The 17,013-nt window shown below is 49.4% G+C and overlaps 2 protein-coding genes and 1 pseudogene across 2 annotated transcripts; 2 read left to right on the plus strand and 1 right to left on the minus strand.

Annotated features, from left to right (window-relative positions):
• Positions 1 to 191: 191 nt before the first annotated feature.
• LOC129603419 (uncharacterized) lies at positions 192 to 1,867 on the plus strand. Its single transcript, XM_055504564.1, has 3 exons — positions 192 to 848; positions 932 to 1,081; positions 1,271 to 1,867. The coding sequence occupies exons 1-3, from the start codon at positions 611 to 613 to the stop codon at positions 1,504 to 1,506; spliced, it is 624 nt and encodes a 207-aa protein (XP_055360539.1). The 5' UTR covers positions 192 to 610; the 3' UTR covers positions 1,507 to 1,867.
• Positions 1,868 to 2,611: 744 nt separating this feature from the next.
• LOC114845714 (vesicular glutamate transporter 1-like) lies at positions 2,612 to 9,585 on the plus strand (annotated as a pseudogene).
• A 156-nt stretch (positions 9,586 to 9,741) lies between these two features.
• Positions 9,742 to 16,451, minus strand: LOC114846266 (uncharacterized). The gene is made up of 9 exons (XM_055504598.1): positions 16,337 to 16,451; positions 13,725 to 13,799; positions 12,755 to 12,793; positions 12,448 to 12,669; positions 12,085 to 12,360; positions 11,731 to 12,009; positions 11,447 to 11,662; positions 11,231 to 11,347; positions 9,742 to 11,145 (listed from the first exon to the last, which is right to left on the minus strand). Exons 2-9 carry the CDS (start codon positions 13,756 to 13,758, stop codon positions 10,544 to 10,546), a joined length of 1,785 nt encoding a protein of 594 aa, XP_055360573.1. The 5' UTR covers positions 13,759 to 13,799; positions 16,337 to 16,451; the 3' UTR covers positions 9,742 to 10,543.
• Between the last annotated feature and the right edge of the window lie 562 nt (positions 16,452 to 17,013).

Consider the following 17,013-nt stretch of genomic DNA (forward strand, 5'->3'; position numbering starts at 1 on the left):
TCAGCAGGGAGCCCTCTTGCATTTGTCCTGAAGGTTTTTTCTGATAGTCCTCTCACACGCTGTACAACACACAATGTTCTGTGAATATATTAGATTGTTTTTCTCTTAAGCAAGCAAATTTACTACTAAGACCAACAACAATCAACCACTATGCTCTCATTGTTTTATGATTGTTCAACCTGCACGTTTAGGGTCAGGGTTATTTTTATTTGAAAAGCTCGTGTCCGTTGCATTGTCTTCCCCTCAAAGCCGCCTCAGTCGGCCTAAACGCGTCGCTCTGCATGTGTACGCTTGCGCTCACAGCTGCTCACAGGTGTCCCCTTGGGAGCGCGAGGGGTTTGGGGAGTTCAGTTGTCTTGGATGCAGGCGCACTTCAGTGAGGCAGAGGAGCCAACACCCAGCGAAGAGAAAGGACCTCAGGTAAACGCACGCAACAATAGAGAATTATGTTTATAAGTTTAGTTAATTATAAGTTTGGTGATGGCGGTGAGGTCATGGGTTTATTTGTGATGGTTTATTATTGCCTAAGACCAGGAAATGACAACTAAACAGCGGCAGTGTTTTTAAAATAACTTGACTACTTTTTTTCAAGCTCTGTACCTGAGCTTTCATGTACCTTCCCTATGAACTGCAGCACGCGTATCGGTGCAGGATCTACATGGCGACTTTGGCAGCTCTGTGTCTGCTGCTGGTGTTTCCACTGAGCAGCTCCCAGAGCACCCTGCAGTCTGGGCAGGAGATCAATGTCCATCAGGTCCCGGCAGCAGCACCACCACCTCCTCCGCCCCCTCGTGTGCGGGACCTGCTCGGTAAAGAGGAAGCAACTCACTTAAACGCACAGCTGGGACGTAAGGAGAGAGAAACAGCCAAGATGCTGTGAATGCGTGAATGCATTTATGAGCTTTAAGACTTTGCGTCTGGATCCCCACAGACGCCTACATGGACAAAGATAATGCCAAAGTGGGCCTGTTCATCGCCGCAGCCCTGGGAACCTTCGCGCTGATGGCCGCCGTCTACTGCATCTACAACAAGTTCTACACCAAGCAGCAGTACCTGCACACGCAGCTGAACGACGACTCAGGTAGAGAAACGAGCTTCTCTAACGCCAGGCAGCACTGAAACGACACGAAGAAGCTCGAAGCGGAAACTGTGTAATGTTTATAACTGGTCACTCCTATAAATAGATATGAAATGTGATGTTGATAACTTTTGCACATACAAGCGTCTGCTTCATTGTGTGAGCTCCGTTTCTTATGCACGGTGTCTGCAGATTTAACCACAGGCGCCTCGGAGCCTCCCCCCGTCTTCTTCAGCGCCTCGGGCGACTCCAGCGCGGTGAACGTGCAGAAAGGCGGCTACGGCTCGCTCTCAGACACCCCGTCCATCATCTCCCTCCCCCCCAGCCTGTCGCCCCCGCCCTGCGCCATGCCCTTCCCTCCCCGCTTCCTCTCCTCCCACTCTCTGAGAACTATATCGGCCCAGGACCTGGAGAAGGGCTGCATCTGACGCTGTGCCAGCAGTTTGACACCTCGCAGAAATAGAAGAAAGGAAGTAGTTATTTAATTAATTTCTTATTTAATGTAAACACTCAAGACAACGGTTTCACAATGTTTTTAGTGTAAAGACAGTACCAGATGTGTAGATTAGTCTATTTATGATGCAGAAGGGAAGTGATGTAATTGTAGAAGCCTCTTATGACCCCGACTGCTCATAACCGCCACAACCTGTGTAAAATGTGTCTGTGCGTGGTCGTTTGTGTCTACATCTACAGCAAACTAGACTGTTAGTCCACCGTTCTCCTAATCATCATAACACCATCGGTGCTTTTTTTAGTGGTCTTCAGGTAATAAAGGCTCAGCTGATCGCACATACGTCGCCTTGCTCATTTCTAATCTGCCCAATAATCAAAGAGTGATGCCGTAGTGAGTGGAAGCGTGACATTCACACAGCAAATCCCTGAATCATTCATCCGCCCGGAGGCCACGTGATAAAATCCCATCTATCCGAATAAAGACCCGTGCACCTCTTGCCACGCAGGCAAAGTGTAGCCACGCATACAATATGTTTCCTGACACGTCCCACGAGTACACGGGACATTTCTGCCTTGTAAAGCCAGAAGCTCCATTAATAGAATCCTTATTCCAAGTAGCCTTCACCACAGCAGGAACCCCTTCATAGTTTATATATTTACTTTGCCCCTTGGATCTCCACTAAAACGGTGTTATCTGAGGACAAACCACAAGAACATCAATATATTTACTGTACTTTAAGATAATTACTTTAAATGAACTTTCCAGATGAACCAGCTCTTGTTTGCTACGTGAGTCTATTGCCATAAGGTAGAGATGTTCCAGTAAATTGCTGTGGTGAATTCAGGGAAGGCTGTTGCTATTAGCATACTGATGGAGTTGTGATGCGTTATTGCAGATCTGCTGCCGTGGGCTGAGGCTGGGGTGCAGGGCTCCACAAAACCAAGAAGCTGATTTCAAATTTTTATTCATATTAATATTAATTAATAATTAAGATTCACTGCTTTTTAAACTAACCCCTTCTCGCCTGACACCACGTAGTGCGATCCGGCCCAGCCGGCCCCTCCCTATATACAAATACCTGGGAATTCTGCTAATATGCTTCGATCGGACAGTGTTTGCTCTAACTCTCTGCCTCCTGGGCTTGTGCGCTCCGAGAATAGCCGCTGCCTGAACGGCCAGGGCTTAAAACGCCGGGCAGGACGTGGCATGCTACCTTCCACTCACTACACTCACTTGGAGAGATTAGCGCGCAGGCATTGATAAGCTGGTTTCAGGACCATGGTCAGAGACACCGCTTGACCATGAGTCCCGCCGGAAGTTGCTCCCGGCGCGCGGCGCACCTTCACGGTCTCCACGCGCTCTAAAGGGGTTCATTTGGACGTTAAGGACTTTAAAAGTGTCTTTCTGCTCACGTTCGGATGAAGTTGAGATGAACTGAGTCTCTGGACAGACAGGGTCGCTGAGTGCAGATTTGGCCGCGGCGGAGTCTGATGAGCAGGTGAAATCAAGGCGTTTGCGTGTGACCGAGAAACGGGAGAAGCCGAGGAGAAGACGGACTGTGCGCTCGTGCCGGAGCGCGCAAGGACTGCACGTCGGTCCGGACCCTGGAGCCGTGACGATGGAGATCCGGCCGGACAGGTTTAAGGCCGTGGCAGCCAAGACTCTGGGGAAAATATACGGGTAAGTAAACCGGATCTGAGGCAGTTACGGTTAGAAACGCGTTGAAATAATAAGTCTTCCCGAATGAAGGAGAAACTCTTTTTCAGTAACTCATTCTATAGCATTTAGTTCCCGTATGTAGAAGGAAACCGCTCATTTAAATACTGAGATGCTCGGGATTAGTGCGTGGAGTTAAATGACCTGGCACAACATCTGTTCTCTTTGGAGCATTGAACGTGTCATCAAAAAACCCACGCGTAATTTGGCACTTTTATTGCACTTTATTAATAGCCGATGAAAGGGTTTTCGGGGATTTTCACTGTGAAACTTGCGCTGGTAGGTAAATGAGTGTCTTCTGGAAATAAGCAGAATTAGGTTTCATTTTCGGCAGAAACTGTTCTGCCTTTGTAAATTGATGCCACAGATCGACGGAGAGCTTCGTTTCGTTCCGGCTTTTCTGCAGCGCTGTCGCAAAGTCAAATTACCTGTTTAAATGTGGACGTTTGTTTCCGTTTTACCGAACGTCCGGAGGCGTTTGTTTAGTCCAAACCGCTACTGTGTGTTCGGGCTGCTGTCACGGGGCCCCTGGGAACCGTCAAGGACCCACCAAAGAAACGTGCGTGGGCGCAAACACCACTGACCAAGGTCGGAGCATCCTGGAAACCTGACATTTTTTTTACATTTAAAGAGAACTTCCACTGGAGTCGCGTCGTGGACGAGCTGCAAACGACCGCCGCACGCGCCTTCCTCAGCTGAAAGAAGACGCGTGCGAGTTGCTCAGGGGTCTGACGCGTAATGGATATCTTAAAGTAATAAAGTATTGATGGATTCCCATTCCTTTCTCTTGGGATTTGATGTAGCGTCTAAACACTTAAATCCTCTCCATAAATAGCCTCTCCTCGTCCAAGCTGTCGGCCCACGTAAATCCCCACAGCTCGCGCACCTCTCCCTATCTCTCACCTCTCCCCCTCACTCTCTTCCTCCCATAAGTAGCCCGGTAGCTCGCCACCGTGTTCCTCCCCCATTCGGGACGTCTCACATGCAGGCTTAGGCCACTCAGTCTAGCCCATAAGCTTTCACTTCCGTGGAGCGCGCGTGCTCACAGGTGCTCCCTTGGCACCGTGCGTGAGGCGCACCGGAACCTTCCCCGGTCCCGGTCTCCGCACGCAACAGCCTTCCTCCCCGGCGACTTATTGTTTCCTGTTATCGTTATATCTCGTTCAATGGAATAAGATCATGGATTTTGCGCGTGGTTGTCGATTAATTATTGGCACGTGCTACTGCGTAATGCGTCTTTGCTCTAGTTCTCAAATTCCTGCATTGATGTTCCTGCTGAAACACTATCCATCAGTCAGCATCCGTTATTTGTTGTATACAATGACACCAGGCTGCTGCTGCTCAGATTTGTCCTTGACGCATGAATGAGGAGCTCAACTGGAGGTCACTGAGTCCATTGAGTAAGGTGAAGTCAGTGTTCCCACAAAATCCAGTCTATGGTGTGAAATGTAAGGCTGAGCATCTTCCTTTCTGAGCTAAACTGGTTCACAGGAGCAACGGGGCTTTTCATGGTGTGACAAGGGAACAAGAAATAAGATCAGCCTGGCTTGTCGGGATTACAACAGATTTCCTCTAACTCCAGGGCAGTCGAGAAAAGTCAGTGCAGTAGATGCGGCGGCCAAACAAATGGAGACTCTAGCAGTGAGTCAGGGGAGTTGACAGGACGAAGAGGAGGCCGGAAGAATGAAGAAGGCTGCTCGGACAGAAATAGTCCAAGAGAGCAGCGGTATTAATAATTCAAGATGAAGAGGCATTAATACTTGAACAGTGTTAGCTGTTAGGACCTGTGCTTACAGTAACTAATAGAGCAGACGGGCCCCATCGCTGCCGGTCCTACGGCCGTTTAGCCCATCGGTTCGGGGGCAGGAAGTCCCCGTCAGCCCGTAGGATCCTCATGTCACTGGATATGTTGTCATCCAATGCCTCCACAGGAAGCGCGTCGGGGAGCTGCCGCGTGAGGACGCTTGCTGCAGTCTTTTCCTGGTACGTCAGGAGTGTAGTCAGCTCTAGATCGCGGAACCACAAATGGCGCAAATGCGGATTTCACGCCATGATACGGCGGCGGGGTTTCACACCAGCCCGCTGTGAAAGCAAGAAGTGGTTCCTGTGGGTTTTTATGCTTAGAATGAATGTGATGACATGGAGATTCAGTGTTGGGTGCTGAGTCAGTTGATGGACCTCGCTCACTAAAGCTATTAGCTGGCAGTTAACCACTCACATTAATAATCTGAAGCTTTCCACCTGATGCCTCTGCACAGTTGTGGGGGTCTCATGAGACAGAAGACCCTCTGTGTTTAATAGATGACCTGTGTTGAGGTATACTGTATTTGATGGGTGTTGGGTGGAGTCATAGGCAGAGCGTTCTCAGGCTTGGTTCTAGGATAGAGGCAGGAGCCCGTCCGGACGTCCTGGATTGCATTTCCAACTCCTACTCTTTGTATCCGTTCACCCCCCTTTTCTTTGCAGAGCTCTCGAGAAGAAGCAGGAAAATGGCGAGACCATCGAGCTGTCGGCGGAGGGCCGGCCGGAGCTGGTGGAGGAGAAGGAGATGCCCGTGGTGGACTGCACATGCTTCGGCCTGCCCCGCCGCTACATCATCGCCATCCTCTCCGGCATCGGATTCTGCATCTCCTTCGGCATCCGCTGCAACCTGGGCGTGGCCGTCGTCAGCATGGTCAACAGCCACACCGTCCACAGGGACAACAAGGAGGTCATAGTGGTGAGTGGCGGTGGGAGCGAGGCCCGCTGTGCTTTTGGAGGTCAAACACCCTCAACTGGTGATCGACCGCCTCCCTGTTCCGACAGAAAGCCCAGTTTGACTGGGACCCGGAAACCGTGGGAATGATCCACGGCTCGTTCTTCTGGGGGTACATCGTCACCCAAATCCCAGGAGGGTTCATCTGCCAGAAGTTCGCAGCAAACAGGTGGCGACCCCCCCGTGCAGCACAGACGCCAGACGGGGTCGTCGGCACTGTCTCACCTTTTGCCTGTCTCCCCCTCAGGGTGTTCGGCTTCGCCGTCGTGGCCACGTCCTGCCTCAACATGCTGATCCCCACGGCGGCACGCATCCACTTCGGCTGCGTGATCGTCGTCCGGGTGTTCCAAGGCCTCGTGGAGGTGCTCGCCGCTCCAACCCGCGAGCCACGACCCGCGGGGGGAGAGCGTCCGGCTAACTCTGATCTCTTTGTCCCAAAGGGGGTGTCGTATCCAGCCTGTCACGGCATTTGGGCGAAATGGGCGCCGCCTCTGGAGAGGAGTCGCCTGGCCACGACGGCCTTCTGTGGTGAGTGCAGGTGGAATGACTCACGCGGTGGGTGCACATCGGAGAGCTGCTTCCTGAATCCGTTTGTGTCGAAGGCTCCTACGCGGGGGCGGTGATCGCCATGCCGCTGGCCGGGATCCTGGTGCAGTACTCGGGATGGTCGTCCGTCTTCTACGTCTACGGTAAGGGACCGGAAATCTCCAGCCAGAGGCCGATCGGACCCTAAAAACTGCAAATACCCAAGCGCCGAGGCAAGTTCAGGGCAGAAAAGTTGCTGATCAGACATAACAACAGAGCGTTATGCGTCAACACGTCTATAAATACATCAGAGTTCTCAAGTTACAGCATGCACAGCAGCAGTGGTGAAACTGAGAGGCCAACTCCATCCAGTCAATGCGACAAGTCCCCATGAATAATAGTAACATTTACTGTAATCGGTACCAAAATGACCTGCTTTTCGTCTCACTTCCTGCTGGCAGGAAGCTTCGGGGTCATGTGGTACTGCTTCTGGATCCTGGTGTCCTACGAGAGCCCAGCGGCGCATCCCACCATCACGGAGGAGGAGAGAAAATACATCGAGGAAAGCATCGGCGTGACGGCCCAGCATTCGGTCTCGGTTGGTGTCTTTGCAGCATCTGATGCATCGGGCGCATGAAAATAAAGGAGTGCCTATGCATTTAGAAACTGCTTATCGGGGGGGGGGGGAACGCCCGTTTGTGTCTGCATTCATGCATTCAAGTAAAGTGATTCATATCATTAGTTCAAATCATAAACATGTTCCAGAAATTCAACACTCCGTGGAGGTCCTTCTTCACGTCCATGCCGGTCTATGCCATCATCGTGGCCAACTTCTGCCGGAGCTGGACTTTCTACTTGCTTCTCATCAGCCAGCCGGCGTATTTTGAGGAAGTGTTTGGGTTCGAAATAAGCAAGGTAACAGAAACTAGCTGGACGGTCGGAGGACAGCGTCCGCTGCAGCGGTAACGGCCCTCCCTCCTCCCCCCTCTGCCCTCCAGGTGGGCATCCTCTCCGCCCTCCCCCATCTGGTCATGACCATCATCGTCCCCATCGGAGGGCAGCTGGCCGACTACCTGCGCTCCAACCACATCATGACCACCACCAACGTCAGGAAGCTCATGAACTGCGGAGGTGAGAACAGGCCGAGGTGCTGTGAATCAGTGGCTAATGACGGGTCCGTGCAGAAAAGAGGCAGACGGAGACGGCCCCAAACGGTGAATCCAAATACAGAAGTAGGTTTGGAGGAAGCTGTGTCAGCGCGGAAGTGATTTTATGTTGCAGCTCAGCTAAATAAAGGGTGAAATAAAAGCAGAAATACAAACCGGGTTGCGTCGGGTTGAATGTACATTTCACCGTTGTGATGGTGAGATCTTTCATGTGATCTTGTGACCTTTGACCCCGTCTCCCCCAGGGTTCGGCATGGAGGCCACGCTGCTGCTGGTGGTGGGCTTCTCCCACACGAAGGGCGTCGCCATCACCTTCCTGGTCCTGGCGGTGGGATTTTCTGGCTTCGCCATTTCAGGTCAGAATTCTAACAATGTGATGCTCATAATGGTTATTTGTCATTGCTAATCGTAGGAATACTTGTGCTTTGTCATCAGGCTTCAACGTCAACCACCTGGACATCGCACCGCGGTATGCCAGCATCCTCATGGGCATCTCCAACGGGGTGGGCACCTTGTCTGGCATGGTGTGTCCACTCATTGTCGGTACCATGACAAAGCACAAAGTGAGTACTGTGATGCTTCAGCCCATCCCGTACTTTAAACAGTAGTGATCAGCTCGTGGTTACCTCCGGCCTTCCTTGGACAGACGCGGGAGGAGTGGCAGGGCGTGTTCCTCATCGCGTCGCTGGTTCATTACGGAGGCGTCATCTTTTACGGTGCGTGAAACCCGAACCTCCGGTCGAGGCTTCTGCCGCCGCTGGACAAAGTGGGTCCGTCTCTTTTTCCCCTCCAGGCATGTTCGCGTCCGGTGAGAAGCAGGCCTGGGCCGAGCCCGAGCAGCGGAGCGACGAGAAGTGCGGCATCCTGGACGAGGACGAGCTGGCGAACGAGACCGAGGAGCTGTACCGCACGGGCGGCGGCGGCGGCTACGGGGCCACGAGCCAGGGGGCGGACCCCAACGGGGGCGGGGACGTGGGGGGGGGGGGGGGGCTGGGTGTCCGACTGGGACAGGACCGAGGAGTACGTCCAGCCGGCGGGGACCAACAGTTACCTCTATGGAGGAGAGCGGGAGGGGACATAAAAGCCGTAGCCTTTAGTCCCGCGGTGCATGAAGAACTCAACCAAATGCAGCGAAGGACCGTTTTAACCGTAAGCGGACTGAAGTAAAACATGTGTTTGTGCGAGTGTGCTAGGACCCCGTCAGCCTCCCATCAAGAAAGGATTCCTTTGCTGTTTATTCATTATGAAACACGTCTATTAGGATAAATGGGGAAATAAACGAGTCGACTTTTCACTGAATGACTTCCCCTTTTAAACAATGTTTTGTCTGATGTGGAGAGAAAAGTTCTTTGTGCCAATGCAACAAAACGTTTTGCTCTGTAGTATTGGTTGACTGAAAGCCTGGGCGTTTGAATGTGAACGGTCCTGAGTAACATCTTAAGATGCAGCGTTTTTATTTTCCCGTGTGACGTTTTATACATTAGCTCCGACCCAGTTTGTCGGCCCACAATCTGGAGAATAAAAAAAATGCCTTGTTGTAGCGGGTAATGACAAGAAATTCCTTTCTTAGCTCAGGTCTCCTAAAGACAGTTTCTCCTAATATTTAAATGGTAAGCGTTTGTTGAAGGTGTGAACACTTGAAGGTTTGCTTTATTCTTAGTAGTGGATGTTGTCACGTATGTAGCTCGTACCAAAGATTAACGAGGGGCATCAAATAAATGGTGTTTCACTAAGTGGTGTTAACTTGTAGATTGAATAGCAGACGTTAGCTTTTTACAGTTTTTGTCACTTTTATTATTTATTCTCACGTTTTGTTCTGGACTGTACACTACTGTATTACTGTGTCTGTACACATGACATGTTGTATAATAAAATCTAGAGGTGATCAGTCCTGTGCAGTTAGAAAGTCATTTAAACATTCAGACCTTTTTATGTTTTGTCCTACGCAAATCCGATTTTCTGTTGTGATGACTTATGAAAAACTAATCATGATCCCTGGGTGACGTATAGTGGAATATAAGGAAGAAATAAATGAGCCGAAAACAAATGAGGTGCAAAAAGTTTTAATCAGTCTTAGGTAAAATGTAAATAGAGCTCACTACAACGACCTGCAAGCTGCACAGCAAACTATAACGTGAAAGCAGATATCGAGTATGTGCCATTGAAAACACTGTCCATCCATCCATCCATGCATCCATCCATCCATCCATGCATCCATCCTTGCATCCATCCATCCATCCATGCATCCATCCTTGCATCCATCCATCCATCCATCCATGCATGCATGCATGCATGCATGCATGCATGCATCCATCCATCCATCCATCCTTGCATCCATCCATCCATCCATGCATCCATCCTTGCATCCATCCATCCATCCATGCATCCATCCTTGCATCCATCCATCCATCCATGCATCCATCCATCCATCCATCCATCCATCCATCCATCCATCCATCCATCCATCCTTGCATCCATCCTTGCATCCATCCATCCATCCTTGCATCCTTGCATCCATCCATCCATCCATGCATCCATCCTTGCATCCATCCATCCATCCATCCATCCTTGCATCCATCCATCCATCCATGCATCCATCCATCCATCCATCCATCCATCCATCCATCCTTGCATCCATCCATCCATCCATGCATCCACCCATCCATCCATCCATCCATCCATCCTTGCATCCATCCATCCATCCATCCATCCAAATGAAGCTCAGCTAACATATTTTTCAACCTGCTCAAAGCTATTGTGTCTTTTTATGCTGCAGTTATGATGCGGTAAATATCAATGCTGGTGTGAATCCGTACTGCTCTGTAAACCAGTATCCTCTCATGATTTTTCTACTCTGCCTTCTTTTCATCCACTATTTCATATTCTTTGTCTTTGTTATCCTTCCCTGCTGCTCCTTGTCCTCCTGCTGCACCCTCTCCTCCTAAAGTGTGGTACACCCCCTCTTTCTCTCCCCCCTTTTTCAGTGCCTGGTATCCTCCCTCTCCTCCTGTTGCACCCTCTGCTCCTAAGGTGTGGTACACCCCCTCTTTCTCCCCCCCCTTTTTCAGTGCCTGGTATCCTCCCTCTCCTCCTGTTGCACCCTCTGCTCCTAAGGTGTGGTACACCCCCTCTTTCTCCCCCCCCTTTTTCAGTGCCTGATATCCTCCCTCTCCTCCTGTTGCACCCTCTGCTCCTAAGGTGTGGTACACCCCCTCTTTCTCCCCCCCCTTTTTCAGTGCCTGGTAGCCTCCCTCTCCTCCTGCTGCACGCTCCATCCCCAGAGTCTGATACTCCCCCTCCTTTGTTTCTTCTTTCTTCAGTGGTTCATATTGACCCTCCTTCTCACCCCTCTTTCTGTTTGGTGCTTCTGGGTCAAGGGTGTCGTACTCGTTGTCTCCTTTTTCGCCCGACTTGTCATGTGACCTCAGAGCCACATCTTCGTAAATGGCTCCTTGAATGAGAAGAGTTGATACAGAAAGTGAAGCAGTGGCCTTTATTATTATTACAGAATCACCCGAAGCAGCTCCAGAACTGACCTGTCGCACTTCTCCTTTTACGCCATATGAAAATCCCCACCGCTGCTACCAATGCTATTAAAAGTAGAAGAATCAGCAAAGGAACGGTAACTGGGATGCTGGGCGGTGGAGATTGATCTGAAACAGAAGCAGCGCATCTGATTAGCATTAGCAGTCATTTCCCATCACTAACAGTGACTGGATTATTTTCAGCTGCTTAAATGAATATGAACCCACAGTGCACCGCGTTGCTCAGAGCAGATCTCCCAGTGCCCCACGCCCTCCTGCAGGCGTACGTCCCGCTGCTGTCTGGCGTCATGTCGCTGGAGGTGGAGGACTCCACCTCCACCCACGACTCCCCGCTCTTCTTGTACCAGTGGCTGTGGGCGTCATCCTGACAGCGTTCACAGGAGCAGTGGATGTCTTCAGAGAGCACGGCCTGCATGGGTTGCTCTGGGAACAAACAGGGCGTCAGTGCTGCACGTCGTGAATGACGGAGCCTCAGGGCATCGTTTACTCACCTTGGACCCGAAGGTCCTGAGGGTCTGAGTCCAGTTCATACGGGGGTCCGGTAGGATTTTTTATGTAAGTGAAGCTGGCGTGACACCTGTAACTTCCTACGTCCGTTGCTGCCACTTTGGGGATGTTGTAGATGCCTTTGGACTCGCCCAGAAAGGTTGTGTTGTCTTTGTAGAACCTGGCGTGGCTGATTAGATCCGTGCCCCACGTGAGGCACCGCAGGGTCAGGCTCTGCCCAGCTACAGGCAGCAGGGGGTACATCTCCAGAGATACTTGCTTATCTGAAGGACCAAAGATGATCAATTCAATAAATAGAAATGTTTAGGTTTTTGTTTTAAACTTAACCATAACCCCACCTGAGGTCCTCACTGTGATCTGGTTACTTCGCAGTTTTTTCCCTGAGTGATGACACCAGAACGTCGTCTCTGGCACCTCCAGTCTTCTGGGTTGGAAGTCCAGACTCGTTTCACTTGTATTTCTCAGCTTGATTCTCTTAACCTCGTCTCCCCTTTGGACATAGCACTGCCATCCTTGGATGCCGTCCTGATGCTGAAGGCTGAGTGTAACAGACGCTCCAGTCTGCATCACCGGCTGACCTGTCTTGATGGTGAGTGAGGCACTGGGCTCGAAATCTAGATAGAAAAGAAGTCAGTAGTGTTGTTGGATGTAAGGATGAGGCATCTGCTTTTCGGCTCAAAGCTTTGTTGTTTTTTATTCACCTAGGACCGTAACCTGATACTTGTCACTCTTCTCCCCATTGATTTCACACTCGTATTGGCCTGAGTGACTCTGCTGAGCGACCGCTATCTTGTAGTGTGTGGTCATCAGGATCCGAGCGTCGTTCTGGTACCAGGTCGCTGGTGTCACGCTCTTACTGTCATTGCATTTCAAATAGAACAAGTCCCCCGAAAAGACCTGCTCCACGTTGGGAGACATCATCACTGAGGAGGCAGAGGGACAGGGCGTTGCCAGGGTTTAGCATGCACACAGTGGGTCACAGTGAGGCTGACAATATGTGGACTTTACCTTGTGGCTTTTGCTGACATCTTTCCAGGAGCAGGAGCACTGTCACAAAACGACCTCACAGTTATTTTATTAATTCATTTTCATTTTATTAATTACAAAATGACTTTAATCCAACCTCTACACTATCCTCAACTAACGGGAAACAGAAGGTTTAGTCACACGGCTTAGAAATAGCACTGAACTTGTTACTATGATAGTGTATTATAATTATATTTTGTTTGTGTGCAATGAATCTGGGAGCTGCGTATTTTCCTAGCACTTAATTCTTTTTCTTTTCTTAGCATTTTCATTTTCCTATGTATTTTCAGCTGTGCTTGCGGGCACATTAAAAACAAACAGCCTTAAATTAAAATGTATAAAATATATGAATAAGTACATGTGAGCGCATCTGATGGAAGAGTCAAGTTTATTCTACAATATAAACAAAATCAGAAACGTTTCTGCTCCGTCTCCAGAAGGCACAGACATGATACTAATCCACCCAACATTAATTCATTTAGGCACATTTACTCTGTTTTAATTTTACTTAAACCTTTTTATATTTTTTATAATATGATGATCTTGGTTATTTTCTGTATCGCTGTGTTGTACAAACATATGATTTAACAAGGCTGCTCTCAATCCACATATTCTGCCCATCTGGATGACAAGGTAGAATTTTATTGTATTATATTTATATTTATCTAAAATGCCAAATTGGTCATTTACTGTACAGCAGTTATAACATAGTTAAGATAAACATTTGTATTACCTCACATGCAAATTGTAATTTTTTTTCAAGTTTAGAAATTACGATGAATATTTGCTGGTGTATTTATATATATTTTTATATATTACAAAGGGGAGCAGGGAGGCAGCATTTTATTACGGAACAGCATTACAGCTATTTTTAAAGCATAACTAACTCATTAAAGTACAACACTAAGAATGAAAGCAGCCCCTGTGGGAACTTCCTGCGTGCGCGTCCTACCTGCCAGGAGCAGCAGCTGTTTCCCTCCGCTCATCGTTCTGCAGGGAACACGCAGACGCCGTGCGAGAGGCGACTCTGCAGCCGAGAAGTGACCAGTGACTAAATGACTTCTTCAAGTATTCAGTCACGTTGAGGAAGTTGGTGAAGGAAGCTGCTTGGTGGTGGGGTGGGGGGGGGGGTGCGTGTGGCTCTCCCGTGGTGGAATCTCCAAAGTGATTGATTTAAACGGAAATGGCTGATGCAAGACTTTGATGTTGCACAATAAGAGTTTATTAGAAAAACCGCTGGTCGCTCTTCGATATTCGTGTCATTGACACAGACCTGTCGAGTGTTGTTATTTTTTAGAGTTTTTAAAGGTGTGATTAGGGAAAAGGCCGCAGAGGCAGCGAAGGAGCATCAGCTGCAGCAGTTAGTCGGGTGGTGGTTAACCAGGCCGAATGTGAAACTGACTGAAAGTTTCCATGGGCAGCTGACTGAACGACTAAAACCAAACCGCACCAGAAAATCTAGGTCGAAAAATGCTTGAAAATAATAATGCGATAGTACAGTAATTAACAATAACCTCAATAAGCATAAATGATGGGCGTTCACGGTCATATTCCCACTGTGGGGTTAATCAGTGACGATGGAACCTTCTCCAACTCCATCTCCTCCATCGCCAGCAACACCAGCACACAAACACAAATATGGTTCTAGCACCTTATAATATATAATATACAAGTGTGCGGGTCATTTCAGGACGCTGTGGTTGTTATGCTTTGAATCGCGTTAATTTCTAAACGCCGTTTGCAGCTTCTGCTTTTTTTTTATTTCTGTTTTTTTTTTTTTGTTTTTGCAGTGGTGCCTAAAAGAAGAACTGCTTGGTGAAATTATAATGGCTCGAGCTGATCTGGTGAAAATGAGACCATACGTGACGAGACAGAACGGGTTGTTTCGTGTTGTGTTTTGCTTCCGAGAATTTGGGCAGCGGACAGTTTCAGTCTGAGCCGTGGATGAAACTATTGCAACACTGAGCTACAGTACAGTATGCTACATACTATATGGTGTAAAAAGAACCATGCCTGAACATACAAATGTACAAATACTTCAGCAGTGAGGTGGGATGGGGGAGCATGAGGAGTCAGGCTCGTCTGCTGCTCCCAGAGGTCAGAGGTCAGAGGTCGGAGCTCAAGCCAGCAGGTGGGCTGAGGGGACAGAGTCCAGTGAGAAGGTCTGCATCTCACCCACAGCTACAGGCAGCGCTTGTTTGAAGCCACCAACGCGGTTCATCCAGTTATTGGCCCCTTTTTTTCCCAACGTCTCATTGGTTGTTTAGTGGGCGTGTTCAGTAACGTCCTGAAGCGTCATCAGTGCTGCGGTTCATGAGCTTTTTTAAATTTGCCTTTGGTCAAGATAAGATTATGTTGCATGAATCTTACACAAATTACATCAAAAGAGGAAACAGCGAATAGAACAAAATGTGAGTCAGAAAAGCAACTGTGTTGGAATCCTTCGGTTACATACAATGGCCACCAGAGGGCAGCACCACACTGCTTTTCACTGCCTGTGAAACACTGAGTAAACGTTCGATCTAAATACGGTTCCGTTTAATGATGGAGACGTTCTGAGATATAAACGAGTAAATTGTTTTATTCGTTAGTTTGAGTGCAGAAGTTGTTAAAATGCGATTTATTGTTTGAGTCTCATTTGATCATACGTCGGTGTTAATAAATCAATAATCTCTTTCCCCTGTTTGTTTGTGTTTGTGTCCTGACTCTAATCGGCCCAAAGCAAAAGTAACCAACCTGGAAAACACCAGAACAAATCCTAGCGAGCGCTCTCTTACGTTGACCCTGACCCACTTCCCCCCTCTTTGCCTTCGGCACCCGCGTGGCCGCCGCACACAGCCGCGGGGAAGCCGCCTCGTCAGGGGACGGGCGCCGGGCCGTGAAGGCAGCACCGAGAGCGCGCGTGGAGAGGCGCATTATTGCAGGAGAGCACCCTCTAGAGCGCCCGTCGGGGGTTACAATGCAGGCGCCGCGTTGCCCTTAAGAGGCTGCAAATGGCAGGATTCGTCCACGGCTCCACTTAAAAGAGCGAGCTGCTGCGTGCGTTAATGCATTTGGGGCGAGTTCGCCTCGCTGCGTCCTCCCTCCGTCTCTTTGATGGGCTCTAAAAGCAACGGAGCAGGCGTGAGGACGGCGTTTCACTCAGACACTCCAGCAGCAGAGACGCATCAATTAGAGATTCTATAAACTTGCTACGTATCATCACACAGATCCAACACTGTACAGCAAATAGTTTGTGTACAGTCAGTTTAGGGCTCACTGTTACTTGCTCTTATTCAAATATGTGTTAGTTGACTTTTCTTTACTCAGGGCCCCAGCGACCACTGATCACCTTCACCAGGTGTGTTCAGTCAATCAGACACACCTGATTCAGGTGATCAGTGAAACCACTATAACCGGCTCCTAATTTGACTCCCTCCGGTCTGACTCTCTACCCCTTTCAGCCTCACAGTTTAAAGCGGCCGGTGAATGCATTGCACCGTAGATGTGCGATAAGCACGAGCAGACTGAACATCATCACAATAATTCGGGTAATAATGGTATTAAATGATAATGTGAACTCACCCAAGTCCAGCACTTGATCAGATGCACAGGCCTCCTCTCCTGCTGATGCTGTCGCTCTGTCTTTCGCCTGCTGCCGTGTTCTTCCCCATGTTGCAGACAGGGCGTAGCTGTATTTGTGGGAATATGCAAAGGATAATTCTCAACAATAGACAAGTAGACTGTGGGTGTATGGTGCAGCTACAGTGCATTTTTCTCCATTGTGGCCCAAGGCCAGGTTTGCGATTGGATAAAGAAAATTGTGCACAGACACAATAAGGTTATACAAAAACGTGAGTACAGTAAATAACTGTAAATCTGAGAGCAACCAAACAAGTCGGAACAGGAGCAGAGCGCAGCTCAACGGGAGCAGACAGAATCACGGAGTGTGAATGGACGATGCAGGAGTGGACCTGTAGGAAATGGACCCGACCAGTGGGAACGGAACAGCAGAGGACACGAGGCTGCTGCACTCACAGGGGCCGAACGGATGGTTTTAACTTTTAAATTCACGCGGTCGAACATCGGTGAGGTCTCCCCTCGACAAAGCCCAGGTCATGTGTGAGTTCTGCTGCGGCGGCGTTGGCCCACATTCACCCGGGCCGAGGCGCATTGTGGGACGGCTTTGAGGATGCCTGATTGATGGAGTCACAGAAATAGTGAGGTGGTGGCAGAGGGGGGGGTGGGGGGGCAGTGCACGA

Source organism: Betta splendens, chromosome 19 (genome assembly GCF_900634795.4).
Source record: "Betta splendens chromosome 19, fBetSpl5.4, whole genome shotgun sequence".
Lineage (NCBI taxonomy): Eukaryota > Metazoa > Chordata > Actinopteri > Anabantiformes > Osphronemidae > Betta > Betta splendens.

What these genes read in the sequence shown, in the direction of transcription:
- LOC114846266 (XM_055504598.1), bottom strand. Translation starts at nt 13,758, where the DNA reads ATGAGCGGAGGGAAACAGCTGCTGCTCCTGGCAG. An exon ending in ACAGCTGCTGCTCCTGGCAG is followed by an intron (nt 12,794 to 13,724) that starts GTAGGACGCGCA and finishes GTTTTGTGACAG; the next exon opens with TGCTCCTGCTCCTGGAAAGA. An exon ending in TCAGGACCTTCGGGTCCAAG is followed by an intron (nt 11,663 to 11,730) that starts GTGAGTAAACGA and finishes GTTTGTTCCCAG; the next exon opens with AGCAACCCATGCAGGCCGTG.
- LOC129603419 (XM_055504564.1), top strand. Translation starts at nt 611, where the DNA reads ATGTACCTTCCCTATGAACTGCAGCACGCGTATCGGTGCAGGATCTAC. An exon ending in CTTAAACGCACAGCTGGGAC is followed by an intron (nt 849 to 931) that starts GTAAGGAGAGAG and finishes GGATCCCCACAG; the next exon opens with ACGCCTACATGGACAAAGAT. An exon ending in GCAGCTGAACGACGACTCAG is followed by an intron (nt 1,082 to 1,270) that starts GTAGAGAAACGA and finishes CGGTGTCTGCAG; the next exon opens with ATTTAACCACAGGCGCCTCG.